Genomic DNA, 16,556 nt, shown 5'->3' with positions numbered 1-16,556 from the left:
CCTCAGATTGAGGAGGAACAGTGTGGTTTTCGTCCCAGCCGCGGAACAGTGGACCAGCTCTACACCCTTAGCAGGGTCCTCGAGGGCGCATGGGAATTCGCCCAACCACTCTACATGTGTTTTGTAGACTTGGAGAAAGCGTTTGACCGTGTCCCTCGTGGAGTTCTGTGGAGGGTACTTCGGGAGTATGGGGTACAGGAGCGGCTGATACGGGCCGTTCGGTCCCTATATGACCGATGTCAGAGTCTGGTTCGCATTGCCGGCAGTAAGTCGGAACCGTTTCCAGTGAGGGTTGGGCTCCGCCAAGGCTGCCCTTTGTCACCGATTCTGTTCATAACCTTTATGGACAGAATTTCTAGGCGCAGCCGAAGCGTTGAAGGTTTCCGTTTTGGTAGCCTCAGTATAGCATCTCTGCTTTTTACAGATGATGTTGTACTGTTGGGGCCTTCAAGTGGAGCTCTCCAACTCTCGCTGGAGCGTTTCGCAGCCGAATGTGAAGCGGCTGGGATGAGAATCAGCACCTCCAAATCTGAGACAATGGTTCTCAGTCGGAAAAGGGTGGAGTGCCCTCTCCGGGTCGGGGAGGAGATTTTGCCTCAAGTGGAGGAGTTTAAGTATCTGGGTGTCTTGTTCACGAGTGAGGGTGAAAGGGATCGAGAGGTCGACAGGCGGATCGGTGCGGCGTCTGCCGTGATGCGGACTTTGTACCGATCTGTCGCGGTGAAGAAGGAGCTGAGCCAAAAAGCAAAGCTCTCAATCTACCGGTCGATCTACGTCCCAACCCTCATCTATGGTCACGAGCTATGGGTTGTGTCCGAAAGAACGAGATCCCGGATGCAAGCGGCCGAAATGAGCTTTCTCCGTCGGGTGTCCGGGCTCTCCCTTAGAGATAAGGTGAGAAGCTCGGTCATCCGGGAGGGGCTCAAAGTCGAGCCGCTTCTCCTCCACATCGAGAGGAGTCAGATGAGGTGGCTCGGGCATCTGATTAGAATGCCCCCGGGACGTCTCCCTCGTGAGGTGTTCCGGGCATGCCCCACTGGCAGGAGACCCCGGGGACGACCCAGAACACGCTGGAGAGACTATGTCTCCCAGCTGGCATGGGAACGCCTCGGGATCCGCCAGGACGAGCTGGAAGAAGTGGCTGGGGAGAGGGAAGTCTGGGCTTCCCTACTGAAGCTGCTGCCCCCGCGACCCGACCCCGGATAAGCGGCAGAAGATGGATGGATGGATGGATGGAAGATTTTAACCTCATTGTCGTCAAATGAGTGGTTGCTAGCTTTTAGGTGCACCTAAAAAACAGATTGAAATATCAGCAACTCATAGAAAGACATTGAAATGAGGGATACACTGTGTTGTCACAGTAGTTGTGCTCCCCTTCAAAACATGCGAGCACTCCGGTTCTTTATACAGATGGTTAATCCTTTAATTTGATTTCACTTGCATCATCAATCACCAACGACACCACCGTAGTACTACAAACAAGCATGAAAATATAGCTATTAATACCACATAAACCACTCCCATATAAATAACTTAACCCGATCTGCGTACTTCCATCTACACAGTATCAATCGTCTTCGCTCCTCTCTCGCCCCTCACACCACTGCTATCCTCCTTCATAGTCATGTGACCTCCCAGATTGACTATTGCAATTCACTTATCCTTGGTGTCCCTCAGAAACTTCTCCCCAAACTTCAACTCGTCCAGAATTCTTCAGCACGGATCATCACCAGAACCTCATCCTTTAACTATATATATATATATATATATATATATATATATATATATATATATATATATCCCTTAGAGATAAGGTGAGAAGCTCGGTCATCCGGGAGGGGCTCAAAGTCGAGCCGCTTCTCCTCCACATCGAGAGGAGTCAGATGAGGTGGCTCGGGCATCTGATTAGAATGCCCCCGGGACGTCTCCCTCGTGAGGTGTTCCGGGCATGCCCCACTGGCAGGAGACCCCGGGGACGACCCAGAACACGCTGGAGAGACTATGTCTCCCAGCTGGCATGGGAACGCCTCGGGATCCGCCAGGACGAGCTGGAAGAAGTGGCTGGGGAGAGGGAAGTCTGGGCTTCCCTACTGAAGCTGCTGCCCCCGCGACCCGACCCCGGATAAGCGGCAGAAGATGGATGGATGGATGGATGGAAGATTTTAACCTCATTGTCGTCAAATGAGTGGTATATATATATATATATATATATATATATATATATATATATATATATATATATATATATATATATATATAAATCCTCGTCTCACCCACCATGGGTGGTGTCTGGCCCCCATTTCAGCTCGAGTCCTCTACCAGAGGCCAGGAAGCTTGAGGGTTCGGCGCAGTATCCGTGCTGTTCCCAGCACTGCGCTTTTCTGGACCGAGATATCCGATGTTGTTCCCCGGATCTGTTGCAACCACTCGTCGAGTTTGGGGGTCACTGCCCCGAGTGCTCCGACCACCACAGGCACGACTGTCACCTTTACCTTCCAGGCTATCTCCAGCTCCTCTCTGAGCCCTTGGTATTTCTCGATTTTCTCATGTTCCTTCTTTCTGATGTTTCCATCACTCGGGACCGCTACATCCACGACAACGGCTTTCCTTTCCCCTTTATCTATGAGCACGATATCTGGTTGGTTGGCCATTACCATCTTGTCAGTCTGTATCTGGAAGTCCCACAGGATCTTTGCTAGGTCATTCTCCACCACCTTGGGAGGTGTTTCCCATTTTGACCTTGGGGTTTCCAGTCCATACTCCGCACATATGTTTCGGTAGACTATGCCAGCCACCTGGTTATGGCGCTCCATGTAGGCTTTTCCTGCCAGCATCTTACAGCCTACAGTTATTTATTTATATATATATATATATATATATATATATATATATATATATATATATATATATATATATATATATATATATATATATATATATATATATATATATATATATATATATATCGGGAGACAAGAAGATCATAATCTTCTTGGAAGCATCTGCTTGTTGTAACGCGGTGGAGCTCTCCGGCATTCTGGCTAACTACACGGCTGTGTTCGACGAAGTTCGCTAGGTGAGTGACGCGCTCGCAAGCAGCCATCGTTTGAATGTATTGTGGGATCCTTTTATGGCTAGAGAGTATCCTATTCATGTTAATCCACGTATCTACGGGTTTGTAACATGACTTTTTGGATTTTCATCGGTTTCTGACCCGTGTCCGGGTCCGTTCCTGGTGATCTGATCGAGGTGGAACTCCATAAAGCCGGACCGAACTGTGCATTGACGTACTAATGCACGCGATGATCCGGTGCTTATATAGATCGTATGCGTCTGGTTGTCCGCACGCCGACGTAGATTCGGAGTTTTCCAGTGAAAAATTCTTCACGAGGTGGTGATTTCCTGGAATTCAGTTCTGTGCGAGGGCTGGTTGATAAATTGGAAAATTGAAAGATTTTTTAATTTTGATCCAGACGTTATATGTTATTTTCAAACGCAGCTGCTATTGGTACTGGATTCTCTGTGAAATTAATACATTCAATTTGGTTGATTTGTGCTAGAATAGTGAAACACAAAAGTTTCTTTGTCTCACTAAGATCTTGAACAAAGAAGAGTGGGGGCGAGGGAGTCATATGAGCCGTTAGTGCGCTTGTGAGTGCATTCATTGTGTGTGTATGTGCATTCATTGTGTATGTGAGCACGTCTTGTGGCTGGAGACTAGACACAGTGGGTGTCTTCTTTGTGTTTGAATTACCACTGTGTGCCTTACTGGAAAATAGTTAACAGGAGCATATTGTTGGTGAATTGCGGGATTTGAGAAAATGGGTGCAATTTTTTCAAAGAAAGCTCCAATTCATCGGGATATTGAATTCATGTCTAAAAAGTTCCCAGGATGTGAACTTTACTGTAAGAAGTGGATGCAGCGTGGTGAATTTTCTGGTGCTTTGCAAGTTCAGCCATTGAAAGAGATTGTTTCGTTTGAAGCTCCAGGAGGCATCTGCGGTTGGCAGACCTCTCCAAAAGATACGTGATGAGATTTTAGCTTGTTATAGAATTCTTGCACAAGCACGGATTACAGAGCATGAGCTAGAGGTAAAACAGATTAAAAAAGAGGAGAAAGTAATGGTCGCGAGGACTTCCAAAGTGAGCTCTGACAATGAAACTATTGCTTCATCTGTTGCACGTACCAATGAAAAGATGGCGCTCGTGGCAGATAGAAAGCAGCCATTGTTTCAAACTGCAGAGCACCCCCATGGGGAGCCTGGGGGAGGGGCTGTGGGCTGCCCTGAGCGAACGCCTCAGACCCCTTCCTCCTCCTCCTCCTCCCCCTTCTCCCCCTACTTCGTTGCTCTCAAGAAGAGAGAGGAAGTCAATTGCTCCACCCCGAGGGGGCGAGTAGCCCCCCCGATGGTGACTCCAACTGTGACTTGGGCAGACCAGCAGCATGGAGTGCGCATGACCCCCTCTGGTGGGTTATGGCCATTACAACCTGACTTTGTAGATCAGATTGCTGGTGATGGTGATTGTGTTTCTTCGCGTACAAGGAGCAAAGCAAATTGTTCTGAACAATTGTATCCGCTTGAAGAATTGAATAAAAATAAGATGAATAATGAAAGCGATTATGAAGCTTTTCCGCTTGTCCAAGTGGCTAACCCTAATCCTTCAGGCCTGCAAGACTATTCTGGTTTATCGGCCTTGGTGTGAAAGTGATGCATCAACTTTATAACTACAGAGGATTAAAGTTGATGAGCCATACAATGAAACTCTGGGAAAGAGTAGTTGAAGCTAGACTAAGAGCAGAAGTGAACATTTGTGAGCAGCAGTATGGCTTCATGCCAAGAAAAGAGTACGACAGATGCAGTGTTTGCTTTAAGAATACTGATAGAGAAGTACAGAGAAGGTCAGACGGAATTGCATTGTGTCTTTGTAGATCTGGAGAAAGCATACGACAGGGTGCCTAGAGAAGAGCTTGTGGCATTGCATGAGGAAGTCTGGAGTGACGGAAAAGTATGTCAGAGCGGTGCAAGACATGTATCATGACTGTAAGACAGTTGTGAGGTGCGCTGTCGGTATGACTGAGGAATTCAAGGTGGTGGTGGGACTCCACCAGGGGTCAGTTCTGAGCCCCTTCTTGTTTGCTATGGTGATGGACAGGCTGACAGACGATGTTAGACAAGACTGTCCTTGGACCATGATGTTTGCAGATGACATTGTGATCTGTAGCGAGAACAGGGAACAGGTGGCGGAGAAACTAGAGATGTGGAGATATGCCCTGGAAAGGAGAGGAATGAAGATTAGTCGCAGCAAGACGGAATATATGTGTGTGAATGAGAGGGATCCAAGTGCAAGAGTGATGCTACAGGGAGAAGAGATAAAGAAGATGGAGGATTTTAAGTACTTGGGGTCAACTGTCCAGAGCAATGGAGAGTGTGGAAAAGAGGTGAAGAAGCGTGTCCAGGCAGGCTGGAGCGGCTGGAGAAAAATGTCAGGTGTGATGTGCGATAGAAGGGTTTCAGCTAGGATGAAAGGAAAAGTGTATAAAACAATGGTCAGACCAGCCATGATGTTTGGACTGGAGACAGTGCCACTGAAGAAAAGACAGGAAGCAGAGCTGGAGGTAGCAGAGCTGAAGATGTTGAGGTTTTCTTTGGGAGTGACCAGGTTGGATAGGATCAGGAATGAGTACATTAGAGGGACAACTCATATTGGAGGCGTTGGAGAGAAAGTCAGAGAGGCCAGACTGAGATGGTTTGGACATGTTGTTGTTGAGCCTTGAACTGTCAGGCAGGACACCGAGAGGAAGACAGAAGAGGAGGTTTATGGATGTGGTCAAAGTGGACATGAAGGTAGCTGATGTGAGGGAAGAGGATGCACAAAACCGGGATAGATGGAGGACATTGATTCGCTGTGGCGACCCCTGAGGGGAAAAGCCGAAAGGAAAAGAAGGGGGTGTGACAGTGATGTAGCTGAAGCGTGCAAAGGATTAGGTGATTTTGTTGAAATGCGGAAAGTTGGACTGAGAATTTTGAAGAATTGTGTGCTTCTTATCAGTTGAATGGACAAGAAACATTGTAGGTTCTCATGAGATGTCTGGGGCATCATTGGAATCGGGTGAAAGGGTGCTATACTGGTAAAACTTCAACGGAATCAAACATGACGTATGAGGAGGTGAAAGCCCAACGGAGATTGGTATGTGAGAACATCTGGACATTATGGAAAAAAATCACCAAACTTTGGCATGATTCAACATTGTAGACAGTTACGTGGAGAAGATGTTAATATCTTCCGGGGACGCCTTGAAGATGTTTTTCGGAACCACTGCTGTATTCCCGAATCTGCTGATGAGGATTCCGTATATGTCAACCAATTCAAGCAAACATTTCTCCAGAATTTGAGGCTGGAAATTGGGGATTTCATTCTCAAACATTACGTCCAACACTGGACTGGAAGTTTGGTTGATCTCATGGAGTGGGCTATACATGCCCAAGAAGTGGTGAGAAAAAAGTGGGGAAATGGTTTAAGGTCGCCGATGGAACATGTGATGGCATCTACCATGGGTGACATAATGGAGAACGTGTTGTACCAAGATCGGGTGAAGAGACGGATGCCGCCCAGTGATCGATGCTACAAGTGTGGCAGTGTAGGGCATATTGCTCGTCACTGCAAAAGGAAAAATACACCGCAAAGGAAACATGGGAAACCTTACAGACCTCCACCATATAATACATGACATGGTGAAGGACAAAAAACAAAACATTCAGATTGACACTCGGGACCCAATTTCGACACTGATGACAACAGTCACAACAGTGGGAAATGGGGGTCAATGAAACCAGTTGAAATCTTGGAATTGACAAATGTATTTGCCTTGACTTTGCCGGAAAACGAAAAACCTTATTATTGGCTAAAAATTGGGAAAAAAGATGTCAGATTTCTTTGCGATAGTGGTGCATGCAGATCAGTGTTAAGAGACACCATTCCAGGTGTCACTCCGAGTCGACAACAAATTTCTGTGGTATCTGCAGATGGGAAAGTGACATTGTTACCTATTTCTAAACCAATAAAAAAATAGATGAGGGACTAACCCCATACAAGGTCACTATGGTGTTGAGTGTTGTCCAATAAATCTGTTGGGGGGAGACCTGTTACAACAACAACTACAAATAGCCTTAATACCAACAGAAGAAGGGTACAAACCCAGAAAAGTTAACCTTCTGGAGTCCTTCGTAGTTGACGCTGTGGGGGACCCAGTAAAGGTTGATTCATTAGAATTATGACTAATGGCCACTCTCGTGGCTGAGGACTTTCCAGACGTCCCTGCCACCCTTTGGTCATTGGGAAAAACAGATGTGGGCTTACTTAAAACAGCAAAACCAGTTGAAGTATTGCCTAAAACGACTTATCGACTCAGGATTAAACAATATCCATTAAAACAGGATGCTATTATTGGCATCACTCCTGTAATACGGGATATGGTGAAGGCTGGAATTTTGATTGAAGACACAACTTGTGAATGTAATACACCGATATTTCCTGTTAAAAAAGTTGAATCTGGAGTTTGGAGAATGGTGCATGATTTGGAACAGATAAATAAATCCATACAATTGTGTGTTTCGCATGTGCCAGACCCACACACATTATTGAACAGTTTAAAACCTGACAAAATAATGGTTTACAGTAATTGATTTGAGCAATACTTTTTTCTCCATTCCGTTGCACAAAAATTCACGTCATTGGTTTGGATTTCCATTTAATGGGAAAAAATATACATATACAAGATTGCCACAAGGGTTTAAAGATAGCCCTACATTTTTTTCACAGGAAATGTATTTGTGTATTGCTGATTTTAAACATCATGAGACTTCTCAGATTATTTTGTATGTTGACGACATCTTAATTGCTTCACCGACTGAAGACGAGAACAAGACTGTCTCAATAGCTTTGTTCCAATATTTAGCGAATACGGGTAACAAAGCTTCTTTGGATAAGTTACAGTTTTGCCAAAAAGAAGTTGTTTTTCTAGGACATCTTTTGTCAAGAAGGGGAAGAGAGTTGACAACCAAAAGAAAAGTCAATTTTGCAGGTTCCCCGACCTAAGATGAAAAAACAGATGATGACGTTTTTGGGACTGTGTAATTATTGCAGAACTTGGATTCTGCATTATGCAAAAGTCACTCAACCATTATTGACACTTATATACCAAGACGAAACGTCACTGAAAGACTCTATTTAGTGGACTGAAGCGGGCATTAGAGCTTTTACAGAATTAAAACATTTGATAGCCAATACGAGTGTTTTGGCCTTGCCTGACTATGACAAACCTTTTGTTCAAACAGTTGACTGCAAAGACAAATACACGACTTCAGTCTTGTTACAAAAGCATGGACAAAAGCTGAGACCAGTTGCATTTTATTCTAAAAGACTGGATCCAGTGGCTGCAGCTCTTCCAGCGTGTGTTAGAGCAGTGTGTCCCGCAGCGTTGGCAGTTCAGTCGTCAGCTGAACTTGTACTTTTCCATCCCACAACACTGATGGTACCACACTCGGTTGACTTATTGATTACAGGCACGAAAATGACTTTCTTGTCACCAGCACGACATTTGTCTATCATGACAACCTTGCTGGAACAACCACACATAACCGTTGAGAGGTGCAATAGCATTAACCCAGCGACACTTGTACCTCTACCTGTTGACGGAGAACCACATTCATGCGTTGACAGAATAAATGAGAACTGCAAACCACGACCAGACTTGAAAGACACACCTTTACCTGACAGCATCCACATGTACGTTGACGGCTCTGCGTCTAGGTCAGATGCAGGGGCTAACAGGGTAGGCTATGCTGTTGTGACCGATGTTGAAATTATTGCTGATGGCTCATTACCAAACACGTATTCAGCGCAAGAATCAGAAATAGTTGCATTGACTGAAGCGTGTAAATGGGCAGAAGGAAAAACAGTGACGATTTTTACAGACAGCCAATATGCGTTTTCCACACTTCACTGCTTTGCAGCTCAGCGGAACCGCAGAGGAATGACTACATTGAACGGAAAATCTGTTGAACATGCAGATTTATTGAGAGGCTTATTGAAAGCTATCCTCCTTCCAAAAAGTGTGGCTGTATGCAAATGTGCAGCACACACAAGGGCTAAAGACAGGATAGATCAGGTCATGCTAGAGCAGACGCAGCTGCCAAGAAGGCTGCTCAAACTGTTCTCAATGTAATAAATCAAGAGACACGTGAATTAGTGCCCACACAAGTTTTGAAGGATATGCAAACGTTAACCACAAAATTCGAAAAAGATCTGTGGCTGGACGATCGTGCTAAGCTAGTTGATGAGCTGTATAAAATAGACAATAAACCATGTTTACCGAGAAACATGTTTCCTATGGTGGCTCCAGTGGTGGGCCGTCAGAGCCAGCAAGTCCTTCTCTGCTGGCCTAACATAATCAGACATCATTATCATAATTATAATAAAAGTCAATTTCATTAAAAAAGTATTTTTTTCTAAATATATATATAATTATTCTACATACTCTTTTCTTGATGTTATATTATATCCATTTGGTTATGCTCCTTTCAGTATTGTAGTTTTAGGTCAGAGTTTTTAATCCAATCAGAATTCAGCTAGCTTGTGTCGCCAGGCTGTATGAAATCTGACCGACGCCTTCAGAATCAACATTGAGGGCATCTGTGCGCTGTACATGAACGGGCACATGTAGTTGATATATAGTTGCGATAGCCAATCAGATCACGAGTTGGCACAGTAAGGCCAGCTAGAGGGCCTCGCGTTGAACATGACATGTACGCGTCCTGTGATTGGATACTCACTTTACCTCAGCCCTCAGTGGAGGCAGCGCGATGCAAATCAACCAAGCTACAACAGATCAGACCCGGAAACTTTAGCAGAAAAACCAAGTATATCTACTCGCTTTCTTTTTAACCCACAATGGCTGAAGGAGAGGACAACTCTTCTCGAGAACAAATGAAAAAGATTTGTTGACTTTTATTTTCAACAAATAGTTCGTTTTGTGAACGTCTTGTTGTTTTTCTTATATTAAACTGTCATTTTTTGTAATTTCGCGTAAAATCTTGTTAAAAATTGCATATTCCTGGTGGACTTCATAAAACTTTGTGGACAAATGATTTTAAATTTCCTTTTATTTTGAAGTGTTTGCAGTATCACGTATAGTGACAAGTTCTAATTGCTGATGCAGATTTATTGATGTGTAATTGCTCCGGAAAATAGCCTGTGTTGTAGACGATTAAGGTGATGCCACGCTCAGTACTGCGTGCGTGTGCTTTTGTAAATGATATCTCCAGCCGTTGTGTCATAAATTATGGTATTACTAGGGATATTTGTTCAAGTCGGACTAAGTAGGACTTCACTGAAGGCCTAGGTGTGAAATGCACGGACCGCCACTGGGTGGCTCGATTGAGCCATGGCAGGTCACATGTATCAACAGGAGGGCTGGAGTTTATAGCAGGAAAAGTATTCCATTTAAGCAGAGGTTTCAACTCGTATGCAAAAATCTTTTGTCGGAGTTGTTTGATATGCTGTAAACATAATCCACAGGGTAATATGCGACCAAAAAGAGGAAAATTTCCACAGGGGTCACACCCCTTTGAGGTGATCCACATGGATTTCATTGAACCTAGCACAAGTAGTTCTTACACATACTGTTTGGTGCTAATTGATTCATTCTCCAAATGGGTGGAAATTGTGCCTTCAAAGAAATCTGACGCATTATCCGTTGCAAAAGCATTATGCAAACATATTATTCCAGAACATGGCATACTGAGAATAATTTGGAGTGATAATGGGCCACATTTTGTTAATGGCGTAATAACCAAAATTTCCGAACATTTAGGTATTAAATTAAAGAACCACTGTGCATATCATCCACAGAATGCAGGATTAGTTGAAAGAACGAATGGTACAATAAAAAAATCAACTCAGAAAAACGATGGAGACAACAGGCAAACCCTGGCCTGAATGTCTGTTTTTGGTTAAATTATATTTGAGAATAACACCCACTAATAATAGCTTAACACCTTGTGAGATTTTGCATGGCAGACCTTTCATCCTCCCATTATGGGAAGGTGTGCCCTGGCAAAAGAATGAATCAGATCCAAGCGCTTTGTTGGCAAAATCGTGTGAAATGTCTACAACAAAAAGAGGTCCACAGCATGTGTACTGCCGCAGTCCTCTTTGTTCCCTCCAGAGGCTGCTGTGCCCCGTAGACGAGGTGCTGATCAAGGCAATCAAGAGAAAGTCCTGGTCTGCACCAAAGTGGGAGGGGCCATTCACCGTGCTGATCACAACGCCAACTGCCATCAAGATCTCCAAAAGAGCCACCTGGGTGCATCAAAGCCATTGCAAGATCGTTCACCAACCAGATCCTGAGCAGGTGGAAGAGAGACAGAGCCAAACTACTCAATAGCCATGGGTTTGGTCCACATCATCTTGCTGTACGGATTCGTGGGGGCAATCTAGATGACACACGTAGAGCCTCCCATTCCATCAGCCTGCGAAATTCCATTTTTACATCCAACAATGGCAGAAAAATGTCCAAATATGGCACATCCTGTCGCCTGCTTTCCACTAGAAGCTGCAGGAATAGTGTAATTTCCTCTTGGCATCCTCGTGAACGAAGCACGACAAGATGGAAGCAATTATCCTCAAGAGTCTTGGTACGCTCGTATCAAGTTAGGGAAGGCTTGGACCACTAGTTGGGGTTCCGTTGTGGTCCATTCCAAGCCCAACACAGAATGGGTTCAAAATAGCTGTGCCCAAGAAGCAAAACGAATTGTCGTCAAGATAGCTCGAGGGAACTGGTTAGGAACTGGAACTGGTACAATGACTGATATCCAACTTGCTATCATAACTCATGATGTTGCAGGATGCATGGACTTGAGACTGTGTCCTGATTTTCGTGAACATCACACTGGTTTTCCCGTAACTATATGCATAATGTCATCTGTGACATCACCAGTCGCCTTTCCAGCATAAATCACATATGAAACTGACAGCCTGGATGGAAACACCTGGCAAAAAAGCCCAAAATTCAGGTATCATGGACGCATTATATCAACCGTTTGCAGGAGAAAAACATGACTGGAATCCGTTGTTATCAAACACGTGGTATCGTTATTCGACACTAATTGCTAAACAAAATAGGAAAAGTAATTGTTTTGTGTGCTCCTATATGCCTCATTCAGTGACGCAACAACGCGTGCATTCAAAGGTATTTGGAGATAAGATGGCTCGAGCTGCGTATATGTTAACATCTTCGCATAAACCTGATCAACATTTTCCGGTTCTTCGCAATGATTCGAGAGGAGAGATTCTTTCAAGTTCAGATACCATTTTGGAAACTGAAAATCAGGTTATGACCGAGAGCGGATTGCGATTACCAGTATGTGTTGCAATATACGGTACAGGTCAAAACTTAGGTTTTATAGATGAGGATAAATGTTTATATGTGCTACCGTTAAACACCAATGTCACCATTTTACCCGTATCTTCACATCTTTGGTGGTTATGCGGTTGGAAAGTATATTATTTTCTTCCTCCGTGAGCCTACGGTTTGTGCGCACCTGTTACGGTAACTGACAATACTTTCGTCTTTACGTCCAGCGCACCATCACGTGAAAAGAAGAGTGTCGTTTAAGCCCCATGATTCGATCTGGGGAACTGATGTTCCAGAACATTTCAAACACCATAGCACGGGTAGTAAGGTAATGTTAGCTCTTTTTCCACAAATTGGAGTGGCTAAAAACATGCTACGAATTGAAACAATTGACTACAGGTTTCAAGTGTTTATAAATGCCAGTTTGGAAGTAGATGAAATGCAAAACACCGAAATTGCAGCAATTAGACAAATGGTGCTGCAAAATAGAATGGTTTTGGACCTTTTGACAGCCCCACAAGGAGGCGTCTGTGCTATGGTGGGTGACACTTGTTGTACGTACATACCCAAAGAAGCGAATTCCATAAACATGACTGATGCTTTGTCTGGATTGGATTGGCCTTTATTAGTCTCGCAGTGGAGAATTTTACATTTCACAGCAGCAAAGTTATGAAAGAAATGAAAGTAGAAAAGCAAAATACAGGAGCTGCTGGAAAGGCAGCCACTCTCGCGGCGCCGTCTTGAAGTCAAAAGAACAAAAAAAAAACCTAAATAACAAATAACATGTCCCTGTTATCAGGGATCTCAGAGATGCCATGGCCAAAGATCGACAGCTTGATCACCCGTGGAGTTTTGACATGCTCTTTGGGGGCCCTTGGTATACGACTTTGCTCAGACTGGTTATCCCTATCGCGATCGTGAAGGTACTTATTTTCTTAGTCATTGGTTGTATTATTCCATGCTTAAGAGCAACGCTAATGAATATGATAACTAATTCTCAGGTGAACTACGCAAAGGTTTTGTATCAACAAATGTCTGAAGGGGACCCTGTGTTGTAGCTAGGAATTGTACACCATGGCCAGAGTGTGGTTGCTCCAACCAAAAAAAGAAACGGAGAGCCGAGAAGGAGTTTTCCTCGTCAAAATTTTGATTGAATTAAATTTACCTTCAAGACTCTCGCAAATGGAGAGGTTGCAAATCACAGCAGTAAAGTCATGACAGAGGTTTTACGCTTTCTCCATGGTAAGGTAAAGTAAAAAAAAAAATGATTCCCTGTGCAGTTAGTATGACGTGCATGCATGAAAACCGTTTTGGAAATGTATGTACTGATGTTTAAATGTGCAACAGGAGGGAATGATAGAGTGCTTATGCACATTAGTAAACATATTACGTTATTTCATGCTTAGATTAGTAAATATATTATGTTATTCCATGTTTATCTTAGTACATATTATGTTATTGCATGTTTAGTTTAGTCTACATGGTTTTATGGAATTTATTAGTTGAATAGTTGTGAAAGCAGAATGTAACAAGTATCAAGTTTCAGTCTAAATGTTCGCCCAACAAACTTGTCCGTAACTGATTGGACAACAGATCGCTGCTGTGTGATTTCCAATACTTCTCCATAGCTGATTGGACAACAGATCGCTGCTGTGTCTTTTTAAAACTAGGTTGAGCGGGCGGGTTCTTTCTCTTTGTGCTTTTGTTCTTCTTGTGTTCGTGTGTTCTTGGCTCCTCGCTCCAACGAGAGATGTGCTCCTTTTTGTCTCACTAGAATAAAGTAGTTTTTTGTTCACCATCTATCGTCCTCGCTGATATTTTCATCACAGAACTTCACAGAACGTTGAACACCGAACCAGATGAGAAACAAGAATTAGAACCGAACAGGGGGCACACAGAGGTGGAGGGAGGAAGAGGATCTGCGGGAACGAGTGGGAATAGAAATTTGAAGAAGGTCAGAAAGGTATGGGGGGGCATGGTTATGGATAGCTTTAAAGGACAACTGACGTCTCCGGACAAGTTGTGTAAAAATATCATACTGCGTGTTTTGGGTATTTTAGATTCTATAAAACGTTTTTCTGATGTCAGTTTGGAAACAAAAAAGTGATGTTGGTTGTCCTTTAAGGTACGTCTTCCTTTTGTCATCTAAAATCTCGGTACACTGAAGAGTAAATCCCGACAGGCTTTGCCATCTTCTCTCGCTCTGCTGTTCATTATTTTTACTTTTAATTGACATGGTGATGGTGCTGTTCAGTCAGTATTGCTGGTACTTTGAAAATTTGCGATGACAATATGGATCAATCAATTAATTGATAAGTTAATGTAAGATAAGAACACCTTTTTTAATCTCACGATGGAGAAATTCCCAAGTAGTAAAGTTATGAAAGGAAGAAGTAATTGAATCAATCAAGCATTCATTCGTTCGTTCGTTTGTTAGTTCATCAAAATCCTTTTGTTGTGGCACTGTATATACACATGTATGTTGCATCCTAACCACAATCCTTAATGAAGGTGTAAAAATGCGGAAATCCAATTTTATAGTGAGAATTGGTTTCAACATTGCATAGAACATGTTTGCACATAATTACCTCTAAAGTACCAATACCAGCTGCAATTGCACCCACAATCTTCGCATGTAGTTTAAGGGATTCCAAGATTTCTTCAAAACAACCCTATGAAAGAGTCCGAATGTCAGTTGTCCATGGCATACAAGGTATGATTTATCCATAAAATTAAAGCAAGTTATACACGAATGCATGAAATTTACATATTGATGAAGTCTCTCCTCCATCTTGTAGACTTCTGTCACTTCAGAAGCACACCTGACCACTGTCCTACAATTCTTGAAAATGTGCTGAATTAAAACAATGTAAAGTGATACCTCGGTTTACGAACCCCTTGGCTCACGAACTTTTCGGTTTACGAACGTTAAATTTATGAAAAATTTACCTTGGCATACAAACTTTTTTAAGGATACACACGGAGTTGCCTCAATGAGTGATCGATGAGAAGGTTTCTTCAGCCGCCATCTGTACTTATTTGAAGGTGTCGGACGTTTCGCCTCCTATCCAAGAGGCTTCGTCAGCAAACTAAATTCGAACCGGTCGTATCGGCCCTATTTATATATCCCTAATGTCCAGACATGACACAACTATGATAGGTCCCTACTCTCAGGTTGGGCGGAGCAGAGGACCCCTCCCTGTGGCCCCACTGATTGTTCCTACATTCCTGAATAACGACTGGCCTGTTTGCCACACTCCCTCCGGTATCACCTCATCAGCATTACAAATGTTGCCTACCCCGTGTTGCCTAAGCAGGCTATTGTATGAACGATCCAAACCTCACCCCACCAGACCGGTTTAATGAAGGATTTAGTTGTTTTATGAGATTGGCTTCTTTTACTCCCTTTTCAAACCATCTATGTTCTTTCGCTAAGATTTTAACCTCATTGTCGTCAAATGAGAGGTTGCTAGCTTTTAGGTGCAAATGTACTGGCGATTGAGGCCCACTAGTATTATCCCTGCGATGTTGATAGTCTTTTTTTGAAAATTTGTTGAGTCTCCCCAATGTACTGCTCTTTACAATTTTCATTCTTACAATGTATTGAATAAACTACATTACTTTGTTTTTCATTTGGCAGCCTATATTTTGGATGCACTAATTTTTGCCTTAACGTGTTTATCGGTTTGAAATAAGTAGGAATTTTGTGTTGCCAAAGGACTCTGTAGTTTTTCAGAAACTCCTGCAATGTAAGGTACTGCTACTCTTCTCCTTTTTGTATCTTGAGAATTTTTGGTTTCATTCCCTATTCTTTCTTTCTGACATTCGTTGAATGACCACTGAGGGTACCCACAGTGAGTGAGTGCTCTCCTGATATGTTTTGACTCCAAAGAAACCTTCTCATTGATGGACCACTCCTGTACGACTTAGAGCTTACACAGACGTATCAATGAGTGATGTGTCGTTCCCCAACGAGGCCGTTCTTGTAACAACAAAATGGCAGCCGACTGTTTTTCTCCCCTATTCCCCGCCCCCAGTCTTCGGTTAAAGCCACATGAATGGTCAAGAACGCAACAGTGGGGGGGGGGGGGGAGAGAGAGAGAGAGAGAGAGAGAGAGAGAGAGAGAGAGAGAGAGAGAGA

At 43.5% G+C, this 16,556-nt stretch overlaps 1 protein-coding gene across 1 annotated transcript in view; it reads right to left on the bottom strand.

Moving 5' to 3' along the window:
• The window catches only part of LOC148895382 (tetraspanin-1-like), an 82,530-nt gene that overhangs the window by 25,113 nt on the left and 40,861 nt on the right, over positions 1-16,556 (bottom strand). Inside the window, exon 5 of the mRNA XM_089001047.1 lies at positions 15,004-15,087. Coding sequence (XP_088857173.1) covers positions 15,004-15,087 — 84 coding nt within the window. The remainder of the gene's footprint in view (positions 1-15,003; positions 15,088-16,556) is intronic.

Source organism: Hippocampus bargibanti, linkage group LG07 (assembly GCF_051943395.1).
Source record: "Hippocampus bargibanti isolate YZ-2025 linkage group LG07, ASM5194339v1, whole genome shotgun sequence".
Lineage (NCBI taxonomy): Eukaryota > Metazoa > Chordata > Actinopteri > Syngnathiformes > Syngnathidae > Hippocampus > Hippocampus bargibanti.
The sequence above is the reverse complement of the archived record's forward strand: the minus strand, read 5'-3'. Positions and strand labels throughout refer to the sequence as shown.